The sequence below is a fragment of the Myodes glareolus genome, chromosome 14 (assembly GCF_982192425.1).
Source record: "Myodes glareolus chromosome 14, mMyoGla1.1, whole genome shotgun sequence".
Lineage (NCBI taxonomy): Eukaryota > Metazoa > Chordata > Mammalia > Rodentia > Cricetidae > Myodes > Myodes glareolus.
Window position 1 is genome coordinate 63,030,587 of NC_142039.1, and position 13,250 is coordinate 63,043,836.

The 13,250-nt window shown below is 41.0% G+C and overlaps 1 protein-coding gene across 2 annotated transcripts in view; it reads right to left on the bottom strand.

Annotated features, from left to right (window-relative positions):
- Nup153 (nucleoporin 153) overlaps nt 1–12,231 on the bottom strand; it is a 49,851-nt gene extending 37,620 nt beyond the window's left edge. For both annotated transcript variants that reach the window (XM_085699443.2, XM_048430280.3), the window contains exons 1-2: nt 12,099–12,231; nt 3,051–3,276 (exon numbers count right to left, since the gene is read on the bottom strand). In XM_085699443.2, coding sequence (XP_085555569.2) covers nt 3,051–3,276; nt 12,099–12,215 — 343 coding nt within the window. In that variant the 5' untranslated portion in view covers nt 12,216–12,231. The remainder of the gene's footprint in view (nt 1–3,050; nt 3,277–12,098) is intronic.
- Nucleotides 12,232–13,250: the final 1,019 nt, after the last annotated feature.

The window sequence follows — 13,250 nt, forward strand, 5'->3', positions numbered from 1 at the left end:
TCTGTATGTTCACACACACACTTGTGGGGTCAGAGGAAAACTTCTAGGAGTCAGTTCCCTCCTTCTACCATTGTATCCTGAAGATTTAACTCTGGATTAGTAGGCAAGTGCCTTAATCCACTGAGCCATCTCATCTGCCCTGAAATGTGCCCTAGGGTACAAGTACTCTAATTATTGTGATTCATCCTAGCAGGTAGTGCTTTTTAGCCACCCCATTCTCTGATCCTTGCATCCATTTATCCTATAGGTAAAAGTGACAGGACCATTTCTAGCAGTTATCTACTAAATCTAGTAAATGTAGTTTTATTGCTTACAGATGGCTCCTTCCACACCACACCAAGTAGCAAAAGGCATAGGAATGAGACAACCCTATGAGTTACAGATTCGCATCAGTCATCAATGCTGTATTTCTAAGACAACTATAAATTATGATAGTATAAATCAGGCAGTTGTCCACAAGTACAATTCACTGCTCACTCACTTATTAAATATGCCACTATGGGGTTCTCCATGACCAATTTAGGTCACTTAACACTTATATTCTTGAGGTTTTCCTTACCTAGTGGATGGAATCTCACCAACATTGGGTAGATGGCTCGAGTGGTAACTATGCTCACTATGTAAACTTAAGTTTGTATCCCTAGTATCCACACAAAAAAGCTGAGTAAAGTGTAATCCCACTAGGGAGGCAAAAGACAAGAGAAGTCATTACTAGGGTTTGTTAACCAGCTAATTTCATTAATTAAAAAAAAAAGGTAAAGAGCAACTAAGGACACACAACGTTCACCCACATGTGCATGTACATATACACAAATATGTACACACACAACACATACACAAGTCAACACAGGAGGTATATGGGCAGAATGCTATAAGAAACTTGAAGCTGCCATAATTGTTATTGCTAAGCTACTTGAATGTTCAATACTCTCCAGCCTTGTTTTTACTAATATAAAAGTTATTTATAAAACTTCCTATTTAGTAAACAATACTCAGGACTATTATATCTAAGCTATTTCAGCTTCCTGCAGTTGGGGGAGGGGGTTTCGAGACAGGGTTTCTCTGTGTAACAATCCTGGCTGTCCTGGAACTCGTTTTGTAGACCAGACTGGCCTCATATTCACTGAGATCCACCTGCCTCTGCCTACCAAGTGCTGGGATTAAAGGCATGCGCCACCACTGTCTGGTGCTTCCTGCATTTTGATAATAGACGGTAACTATATCTAAGATTATATTGTTTTGAGAATGCATTTTACATTTCAATGTTTCAGAAAATCAACGCAAACTGATTTTTTTCAGCTCTATCTATCAAAGGTTCATATTCACCTTTGTAGAGAGTTACCAGTGGAACTTGACTCCGCAACACTGACCACAGAACCAAATAAATAAATGCCTTTGGAAAAACACTGTAAGAACTATCTGGGACTGACAAGTTTTTAAGACAGGAGGGAAGATCAAATCTAAAAAGTGAAGGAGAGGAAAAAATGCTGCTGAGTTGTTTTTAAAAAAAGGAATCAAAAAGCTGCCCTCCTTGCTTCTAAATGGTGAGAGATAGGGCTCACTGTTAGAGTGCTTGCCTAGCATGTACAAAGGCTTAGGTTTTATCTCTAGCACAGTGGCCTGAAATCCCATTTTAGTGAAAACATAACATGTACATTCTTGAGGATTTCTTTACTGGTCTATTCCATAAGAGTGTATGAAATATTACCAACATTAAGAAGCAACATTGGGAGTTCATTCTAACATCTATTTTCCCCCATAATTTACATTTAAAATTTACAAAGATATACATAACCAAACTAACTTAGAAATTAATGAATAAAATCTAAGTTCCAGTTAATCCCACTGTGTTCATGAAAACACACACAATTAAAATTCTACAGATACAAAATTAGAAACTCAGGTTACTTATTTCTTACTAATATGCTCATCAAACTGGGAAAGGACTACTATGGGTACACTAGTGCTCACCAGAAATCTCTTAAAGCCTGAGCCCCATTTGATGGAGAGAAAGTGAAGCTAAAGCAATCACCATAGAGATCTACTAGATAAAGCCTTAATAGTGCTGTTAGTAACATTTGAAAGAAATTGAGAAGTGCAGATATCAAAATTCGAGTTATCCTAATAAAAAACAGAAAAACTTCAAAGACTATGCCAAACTGACTATTACTAAATGTCCTGGTTTATGTCAACCCAAACTGGAGTCATTTGAGAACAGGGAACCTTAACTAAGAAAATGCACCCACCACAGTGGTCTATGGGCAAGCCTATGGTGCATTTTTTTTTCTTTCTTCTTTCTTGCATTCTGATATTTTGTTTATGGGGGTGGGGTTGTTGAGACAGGGTTTCTCTTCAAACTCTGATGTCCATCTGTCTCTGCTTCCAGAGTGCTTGGATAAAAGGCACACATCACCATGCCCAGCTAACACATTTGTTTGAATGATGGTGTGGGAGGGCCCAGCTCACCATGGGCGGTATCATCCCTGGGAATGCTGGTCCTCAGTGCAATAAGAAAGCAGACTGAGATAACCATGGGGAACAAGACAATAAGCAATATTCCTCCTTGAACTCAGCCTCCAGGTTCCTCCTGCCTTGACTTTCCTGGATGATGCGAGCTGGAAGATGAAGCAAACCCTTTCACAGCAATGAAAACTACAACTACGACACTAAAAACAATAGATTTCTAATTTTCTTCTAAGTAACCATTCTTTCAAGACCATTTCACTATTTCTCTTTACAGGCCAATTAGATAGGAATATACGTTACTAATTACACTAGCAAAACAAGCCATACATCTATGTCAGTTATTTTTATCAGTCATACTACAAACATACACACATTGTGGCATGCTGGTCCATTGTGCACATAAACACAAAATAGTAATTTTTTTAAGACTGCTAAGAAAAACATAGTTTAAAACTGATTTCCATATATTCCATAGAGGATTTATACACCATTCAATCAGATTGTACCATAGTCAGATAATATAAAGATATTTAAAATTAGACATGAAAGTCTGATTTGTCACCAAATATCCATACTCTATTTACCTTCTGTGTTACTGCCTGCTGGCTCAGGAGTGATTCTCCCATCATCACTGTTCGTGTTGTCCTCACCAGCATAAATTACCCGCTCATCTTCCCTATCTTCCGGCCAGTGTGTAACTTCACCTGCACCTGTTGAACAGCTACATGCATTTTCATTCTTGTTGAAGTATCTTTGTAGCCACCCTGGAACAATATTCTTAACAGACTCTGTAACCCTGCTAAGAATGCCCTGTTGGAGAAAACATACATAAGACTATTTTAGAAAATTTATCTTTGTAAGTAAGCACTTAAAATCATGCTAAGCAAAACACTAGTGCTTCCAACAAAATTTACTAAAACTAAGTTCATACTATTATGGCATCATACTGTTTTGATGAACCAACAAGCCAAGATCTAGATTTAGTAATAGGCAGTAAATATTTTCATCCTTCTGTACCTTAGAGGATTAAAAAACACAATATAAACCATTTCAACAATTATTTTGTGTCACATTCGTCAAGAAAGAGAAGAGCTGGGGATATAGTTCAGATGATGGAGTGCTTGCCTCTCATGCTTGAGGTCTGGGTTTAGATTCCTCAGCACTATTAATAATAATAATAATAATAATAATAATAATAAACAAATAGAGTAAGGAATCCCTCTTAAAATAGGAAATAAGACAACTAATCCAATATAATTTAAACTCAAGAAATAATCTAAGACCTCTTTTTGGTGGTCAAATTTTCATATTATGGAATCTTTCCTTTAAAAATCTGAGGAATTAGCTTTAGGATGGCAATTTCTAAAGAAAAATCAATGACATAATATTACAGCTAACATTCACTGCAGTTGGGGATTTGGGCACCTTTCTAAGCAATTTACAAATATTCGTCAATTTAATACAATTACTTTATGTAGTGAGAATATGACACTCCATGAATGAAGATTCAGGGACATAGCTCCATCGTAGTATTTGCCTATACGGGCAAGACCTTGGGCTCAATGCCCAATGCCATAAGAAAACAAAAGCATGAAGAGAGGCAATGCCATTAAGTAGCATGCCCAAGATACAAGCGTGACTGTGTGAGTAACAGTAATAGCATTGCATCCTGGACCTATGGCACAACTTGAATACTAACCTCCTTTTTCTTTGATTGAGTCTAAGAACATCTCTTCCTACTAACACCCATTGGAATGACGATGAAAATTAAATGAAATAACATGGAAGTACTTCTCAAGGTATCACATAAACATGTGCTAATTTTACTAATAAGGGAAAAAGCTACCATAAACAAGCTGGGATAAGGTAATTTCAGGCATAAATTGTCTCATAAAGCAGCATTAATCAGGTTTCAGATAATCACAGAAAGGAAAGGGCTTAGTAAATACAAAAATAAATTAAGTTAAGGCGGAATATGTAATTCTACTTTGGAAGGAAATTCCGTCAAGAGAAAAGATGGAAAGTCTTTCTGAAACAGACACTTGAGTACTAGTAGTAAATTGCTTTGTTATCTGGAAAGGCATAAATAACAATAAATACAACAAAATTAATATTCTATGTGATCTCTGAACAAAAACACATCTATGGTAAGGCTATGTATGGTTCTAGAACATTCATTCCAAAGAACACAAATTCATCGTTTCCATTTTTCTTATTTGTTGTGGGAGTAACTTCCGCTCCGTCAGCCAATAGCTGCTGAAATACCAGCCCACTGGGGTGTGGTATATTCCTCTTTTAAAAAGAGAAGCATATCCGGATCAGGCCCTCTTGGTTCCGGTGCTTGCTCCTGGCTCCTGCTCCCGGCTCCTGCGACTAGGCTCCCTTCCTGACGGTTTATGGTGTATGTAAGTTTTACCCCCCAAAATAAATAACCCCTTAAAACATAACTGGTGTGGGATTGATTCGCCGATACTTATTACATAGTACTAATTATTTACGAGAAATTATTATAGACCTAAACCTGATGTTTATAAGGCACACATAAGAATAATAGTTATTCATCCTCCGATTGAAAAAGATTTGATAGTGCTTACAAACTAAATAATACTTCAAAAAGGACAAGCATAGGACTTAGGCAGAGGATCTCTGAGAGCATATAAATAAGACCATGGGATGGGAAGTGTTTTTGTGGCGTTCCTTTAGCTTCTCAGAATATGAAAGATCCTTATGATTCCTACCCACATAACGCAATTTATAGGACAAGTTAGAAACACCACTATATCTAACCGATGTCACATACAGTAGCATTAAGTACCTTGAAGATCAGAGAACAAAACTGAAAGGCAAAGAGATAAAATAAGGAAACACTGGCACACAGCAACTGTACTTAAAGGAACTTCATTTCCTCAACTAAAATTTAACATGCATACTAGTCTCAGCTCAACAGGACTCACAGAGAAAGACAGCACAAAGAATAAAAAACAAACTGACCTTAAGTCATTAAAACTAACATCCTTAAGCTTCAGTAAACAAACTCTTAGATTAAATGACTCTCAAGGCGTGAAGAGAAAGTGAACTCTGGTCTAAAATGCTCTACAGCCTTCAGCTACAGGATAAGCAACTACTTCAAGTCCTTCATAATGCTACTAAAGCATGAACTCAAGATAAGGCTATGTTTAAACCCTCCCAAGTGATTCTAATACAGTATCAAGTCTGAAAACTACTCTAGTTGAAGAGATTAGGAACCAGATTCATCACAGGAAATTAAGTTACATTTCAGGGGAAAATGCCCCTACAGAATGCAAATTTTAAAAAAAACACACATATTTTAGAAACTTAAAACATCAATTGTCAGTCACTAGTGAAAAACTGAGAATGAAGATCAGGAATTAGACTCCAGCCTAGGCTCCATGAGATCAGAGTGAGAGAAGGATGAAAGGAACTAGAAAAGAGAAAAAAATTGTTCTTATGGAGGAAGACTCCATGCCAAGAAGAGTTCTTCAGGTCTTCACAGAAATGAGTCAAACTTGATGCAAGAATGTTTTACAAACTGGACATGGTGGTGCACACCAGCAATTCCAGCATGAGGATGGAAGAAGCAGGGCCACAGCTGGAGGACAGGCAAGGCATGTGAGGATGCTTTAGAATTTTAATTAAAATTATATACTATATACAAATCACAGCACTGTTAAACAGAGTTTAAAATTCTGTTTAACCCTAGTTCATGATAGAAGTGGGTGCAGAGAGAAAGAGAACTATTTATTCTATACTCACTAAGACTTCATTTATAATTACAAACTTTCTTCGCACCAGAAGACAACTTCCCAATTTGGCCAACTCCTCAGTCCTGCGTATTTTCCCTACTTCAGATCAGTATTGTTTCTACTCAACTCCCTTCACATTATTCTTTATTAAACAGTATTCTAATTTTACACTCTTTTCCTAAGTTCCTTATTAAACAGTATTCTAATTTTACACTCTTTCCGAAGTAACTTCACTGGCTCTCTGACCATGACTACAAACTAAGTCCAGCATTAGTTTTATGTCTATCAGGCCTTACTCTTCCAAAGTACTCTACCCATTTTGATTTCCAAATGTTTTTTTTGTATACCCATATTACATTAAGACCTCTGTGCCAGGGGAGACAGAGGTAGGCAGTTCTCTATGAATGTGAGGCCAGCCTGGCCTACAAAGTGAGTTCCAGGACAGCCAGGGCTACACAGAAGGGAGGGGGCACCTCTCTCTGACCCTTAAGTGTTGCCTTCCAGGGTTCTGCACATGCTTCATTCTCCCTACTCATTTAGTACTTACGTTATTAGACTTTTACCCAAAGTTTTTTTCCCCAAAGTCTTTATCAAGCTACTTCATCATAACACAGATATTGGGCTATTTCCATGAGTACAGAATTAAGACATTTTACTATATCTAATTTTAATAATCTGATTTTAAGTTGCAAATCTCAGGTCTATCTTATTTTATAAATGTTTAAACTTACCCTATCTACCTAGTCCAAATTCTCCAGCCACTTAAAAATACCTTTGCAGCTATAGAATTAAATCCAAGTGGGCTGGGCATGGTAGCATATGCTTGTAATTCCAGCACTCCCAGCACTTGGGAGGCTGAGGTAGAAAGAGCTAAAGATCAAGACCAGTTTTGGTTACACGGTGAGTTCAGACTAGCCTAAACTATAGGAAGACTCTGACTCAAAAATAAAACTAACTGGACTGGAGAGATGGATCAATGGTTAAGAGTTCTTGCTCTTTCTTCAGAGGTTGCTAGTTCAGTTTCTAGCATGTCTGTCAGAGTGCTCACAACTGCCCGTAACTCTAACTCCAGGAGTTCTGACATGTGCACACACACACACATACAACTCATATATACAAATAAAAGTAAAAGCAAGTCTTTTGAAAAACAAAATAAAAATTAAAAACCTTAAAATGCAACAAGGAGAAACATAATCCATTAATAGCCCACAGTAGTTAAACCCCCAAAGCTCTCTCATATCCCACATTTCAATACTGAGACTAAGAGTTTAGTTCTCAAACCACACTATGAAAAAGGTAAGTACAATCAAACAAATTGAAATATTTATAGATGAGAAAGGCATTCTACCCTTTCTCTGATCATAAATTGTCTGGAATCAAGGTTGTAAATACACCTTTTCTGCCTGTTGAACAAAGGAAGGAGAATTGTCATTTCAAGGCCAGCCTATACTACTTAGAGTTCCAGTCTAGCTAGGGATTATAGGAAACTCTATATCAGAAAACAAAAGTTAAAAATACAAAATTATTGCAATGTTCCCAATACCCTGTTCCTAATAAAATGGTTGTCTTTAGTGGCATCCGACCAAAGGTTTCATTTTACTTCAAGCTAGACACTTGTCTCATTAGGACTTTCCAGAAAACAGAAATATAATTGGAGGGATTTTTTTTTGGGGGGGGGGTGTTGTTATATTAAAAACCTGGTAAGAAAACTGAACACACTAAGGATCTCTCACCAGAAGGAAAAAAAAAAACCCACAAAGCCCCCAAACCCATTTTCTATTTATTAATCAACACTCAGACTTTTCTACCTATATACTTAAGTAACTGGTACTTCTTGAGAAAAAGACTAAGTACTTTAAAAAGTTGTGAAAATGTTTGACTTTTGTCAAACTTTGTGATTAACTTTTGGTGCTATAAACGAACTTTTCTGGTCTTGAGTTAAGGGAATCTACCTTGTATCCTAACAGAACAAGAAGGAAGGCTCATAGTCTGCCTTCCTAGCTGAAGTAGGTAACCATATTCCACTGTTTAAAAAGTTGAGGAAGGGGAGGAACTCCCCCTTCATCAATACACCACTTTAGTGAAAGCTTGACTTTCTTCTCCGCAAACAAAGAGCTTAAGTTTAGTATAACTTTGGAGAAGACTTGGGTAACCAGGAGGAGAAAAAAACTCTAACTATAAAAGAAAATGCAAAGACCACTTACATATATTAAATTTTGCTGGGCAGTGGTGGTGCACGCCTTTTAATCCCAGCACCTGGTCGCAGAGGCAGGTAGATCTCTGTGAGGTCAAGGCCAACCTAGTCTACATAGTGAGTTCCAGGACAGGCTCCAAAGCTACAGAAAAACCCTGTCTTGAAAAACAAACAAACAAACAAACAAATAAATTTCAAGACTCTATTTAATCACAACTGCAAGTGAATTCTAACTATCCCACATGGGACATGTTCATGTCACTCTTGGAAATCTTCAATTTAATTTACAGGTGACAAAATTAAGCAGAATTTTTCATTGTTCAATTCAGGGCAGAGCAGGGATTCAAACTCATCTGATTCCATTAGAATGTTTTAAACCAATTATTACTTTTCCAAAGCTGAGAATACTCTTTAGCCATCAAATATTAGGCAAGACATATCTGTGTCAATAAATAAATAGACAAAATAATAAAGGGTCTATCACATAAACCAGGTTCTACAAACTCAGTGACTGTGGGCCAAACAAGTCTCTGGCCTGCTCTTAAGAGCTAAAAATGGTTTTTGCGTTTGCCAAAGACCTGGCAGTCAGTCACAGAGCCTCAAAACAGTTTTGTTTCTTTATTTAAAAAAAAAAAAAGATGTATCAACCCTTGATCTAAACTACTGATGGAGGGGGAATTCGAATTCTCCTTCCCCACCTGTTTTAACTGCTGAATATGGTCACTGACTTAAGCCAGAATGACTTATCAGTCATTCTGTTTCTTTAAGAGTGGAAGGAGATTCCCTTAGCTCCAAGTCAGAAAACCTTCTAGCACCAAAAAAGAAAGGGAGGGACAAAAACAAACAGGTCTATCTCACCAGGAGGTGGCAACAGGTTCTTCCAGATGTAAGTTCTGCTTATAAACTCAAATGTTCTGAGAGCCACTAGAAAAAGCAGCCGCTTAACCTACCCACCTTGCAACACACAATGGAAATGGGGAAGGAGACTGAATGAACAGGTGACAAGAACTAAACACATTACCTTTAGTGAACAGACCTCCCAATTAGAAAAATAAGCCATTTCTAAAAGTACCTGGGTTAGTACTCAGAAGATTTAGGCAGGAAAAATCTCAGGTTTAAGGCCAGTCTGGGCTACAGAGAAAGGGCCTATCTCAGAAAGCTAAAAAGTGATTGGCTAACAGGAGAAGTGAAGAGGCAAGTGAAAACAACAATCTCACATTGTTCATTTGTTTCTACACTGCTACAGTCCAGGCCAGCCTGGCTTCAAACTTAAGAAAATCTCCCAGTCTGACTCTTAGCAGCTGAGATTGCAGGTATGTGCCGCTACACCCAGCTACTTCTACATTTAAGTTACTCCCTTTATCTGGTTGAACAAGACAGTAACTTTCTAGCTACACAACTTCAAGGTGGTATTTTTTAAGTTAAGTTAAAAGCAGAAAACTGTTAAAAAGTTTAGACATTTTCCAGAAGAGCTAACCTCTAACTAAGTCTAGCTAAGTCAAAACAGGAAATTAGAAGTCAAGTTAAACCAGGAATCAAAGGTACCGGGTGACTGACTGCACTAACTATTTGACCTGACATTTGCTGTCCTGCATCCACTAATAGTGCCAGCCTGCTTATTCTTATTCTAACCTTCTACTACACAACCAAAATTTGCCCAGAAGCCCTGGACACTTATTAAATGTTAGTATGAAACATGCCATGTCATGAAGCTCCTTTACTATATCCAGGATGACTCAGCAGCTGCAGCAAAACATCCAGTTGACAAGCTCTGCTAGTAGATGACACTAAGTCCCAGGTAAGACTAGTTACTTTAAGACAAACAAAAACTGAGATGTATTCTTTTATGTAACCCTGAATTGTTTGGTCATTTCTGCCAACATTAAATCTGCTAATCAATAATTAAATAGCTGGGGCTACACAGAGAGAAACCCTGTCTCCAAAAAAAAAAAAAAAAAAAAAAAAAAAGCTGAGGTGAGAAGCTAGTATTTTAGATGATGTAACTACTGAGCACTAAAACCATTCACCCTGAGACCTGGATCTGTTCTGAAACAACTCGGGTTTTAGTTGTTAGGTATCTTCTCTCCCAGATTAGATTTTTATCCAAGTACATTTTAAAATAAATTGTGGCCGTAACTTTGTCACTTAGAATATGTATCAGCTCCCTTATAAACTCTATCCAAGCCATCCATCTCTTTTTTTTCTTTTTTCTTTAATAGGCATTCGCTGGTGATTCGTTATTCTTAGGTGAAAAGTGTGCCTGTCTTAACCTCTACTGTAAAATATTAGGTGAAGTAAAATGGCCAGGCTTGTGACCTGGTTTTAATCTTAAAATCGGCTTGCAAATACTCCTGCTCCTTAGCATTCTGTACACATCTAGAGAAAATGGTAATAGTGCCAAGCCTCCCAACCAATGGAAAGTAACTTTTGGGTACATAATCAGTTTTTACTATTCAAAACTTTTTCTCAGATCTTTACTTTTTAAACTATCGAAAGTGATACAATATAACATTACCAAACAAAACGCTAAGAATTCAATTTCAGCACTTCCCAAAATAAAACAAAGTCTACATTTAACAGTATGCAACAAGTTATTAGGACTTCTTCAACAAGTCTAAAACGCACACTTCCTACTTTAGTTCACCGAGGTACTTTAAGTGGCTTTGTTTCAATAAGTTTTTAACACTCTTAACTCACAAGCAATTTTTAAACACTGAAATCTTTCTCAGAACCAAATATCTCATTTACAAGAGGAAGCAACTTTTTTAAATTATAAACATCCACAAAGGCATACGACGGCTTAACTATATAAGACCACTATGTGTGCCCAAAGTGCCTTAAACTACTAGAAAACGCCCAGTATTAAAAATATTTGGTGTATGAGATCAGAGCTGGAGAACTGGTTAAGCGTCCTGAGAATGGTTGATTCTGGCCTTCAAATTACAGAGCGGGGAGGAGAGGAGAGGAGAGGAGAGAGGAAGAATCGCGCAGCAGAGACCAGACGTAAGAATAGAGAGGGACTTTCAAAACGCCTCAGTGCCATAGTAACTATAACTCGGTTAAGAGTGGCAGAGGAGGAGAAGCTAAGGCAGCGTGTGCAGATCGGGGAAGGCCAACCCGGGAGATGAGCGGACCGGATAACCAGTAACGTCTCAATGCAGCTAAGACTGAATTAGTCCACGATGCGGGGAACAGCGCCCCCCTCCCCAAGTCCCTCTGGGCCGCAGCAGCAACTACCCTCGCCACGCACCCTCAACCCGCGAGCACCGGAAAGAAAAAGAAAAGAAATAAAGTCTGCTAGCCGATGGGCCTATTGCCACATCTCTTTCCCTTGTTCCTGTGCGAGGTCATGAGTAATCCCATCAAACCCCCAAAACCCGCCAAAAAAGAAACCCGAGTATCCAAAGCCTGGAATTTCTTTTCCCGCCCTGAGCCCGCCAGGGAAAGCCCCAGGGCGGGAGGGCTGGGAGAGGCCGCCCGCACCCCACGTGTGCGCCGCCAAGCCCGGCCAGGCTCTGCCCACTTCCCGTCGCCACCCCGGTCCTGCCTCAGGCCCTCTGGTCCCCTGGTCCGCTCCACGTGGGGAACCGGGGCCTCGCACCGTCCCCCCCCCCCACCCTTCACTGCGGCCGCCCGGAGCCGCCCAGTCCACCGCGGCGTGCGGGTCCCCGTACCTGGTGCTGGGGTCGCCCCTGCTGGTAAGGTTTCACCGGCCCCTGGTGGCAACGACGCGTCCGGATCTTGCCGCCGCCGCCGCCGCCCCCTCCGATGCCTCCGGCTCCGGAGGCCATGGTCGAGCCTGGGCGGCCTCCCACTCCCGCTCCCGGGCGGGAGAGGCAGAGGCGGCGGCCTTAGGGCCTCCCCCGCCCGGCCCTAGGCGACACACAGACACAGCGAGAACCGCGAGGGAGCGAGCGGGAACTGAGAGTGCGCGCACGCCGGCGGCGAGGAAGGCGGTGGTGGCGGCTGAGGGCTCCGAGCTGGCTGCGGGTCACCGGCCGCGTGTGGACCCTCCGCGTCTGTGTTTGTCACCGTCTCTATGGAGATCTCCCGCCGAGGCCGGCGCGAGCAGCTCCGGGCGCCGCTGAGGCCTAGCTCGACCGCCGGCTGCTGGAGGCTCCTCTTCAGCCGCCCTGGCCGTCGCTGCCGCAGTCCAGGCCGCTGGCGCCGCCCGCCTACCCCTCCCCTGTGCGCGCTGAGCCCGCCCCGCCGCCGGCCGTCGTCGTCGTCGTCGTCGTCGTCGTCCCTGCAGTCGTCGCCGCCGCCGCCGCCGCCGCCGCTCTAGCGCCTATTACCGCTGTTGAGGCCGCCGTCGCGGTCGCGAGTCAGAACGCCGTCAGTTCTCGGCGCCCGACGCGTTTGCATCATCACGCTGCGACGACGGGGGGGGGGGATGGGCAAAGGAAGGAAGGGTTGGTCGAGCCCGCGCTCTCGGCTGCGGGGCCCTCTGGGAGATATAGTTTTTCGCGCAGGAACGCGGGTTCTCGGAAAGGCTGGCTGTCGCGGAAGGACACTCGCGGAGCGCGGCAGAGGCACAAAGCCCGGTCGTTTGGCGGCAGTTGGCTGCTTGTTTAGATTCGGCCTAACACTCACCATGAAAATAGTAATCTCCTCTCATTCATCAGTTATAAGCGGAATGGAAGTAAACAGTAAAATAGAACGATACTGTATCAAAATAGAAAAAAAAAAACTGCGTTTAAATTAACTGTGACCGTGATCCCCAGGCCTAAATAAATAAGTAGAAAAGGCGATCGATTTCTGCTTGATGTGCTGTAATCCCAGCTCTTGGGAGGCAGAGGGGAATGGTTAGCCTCTGCTTCATTGTG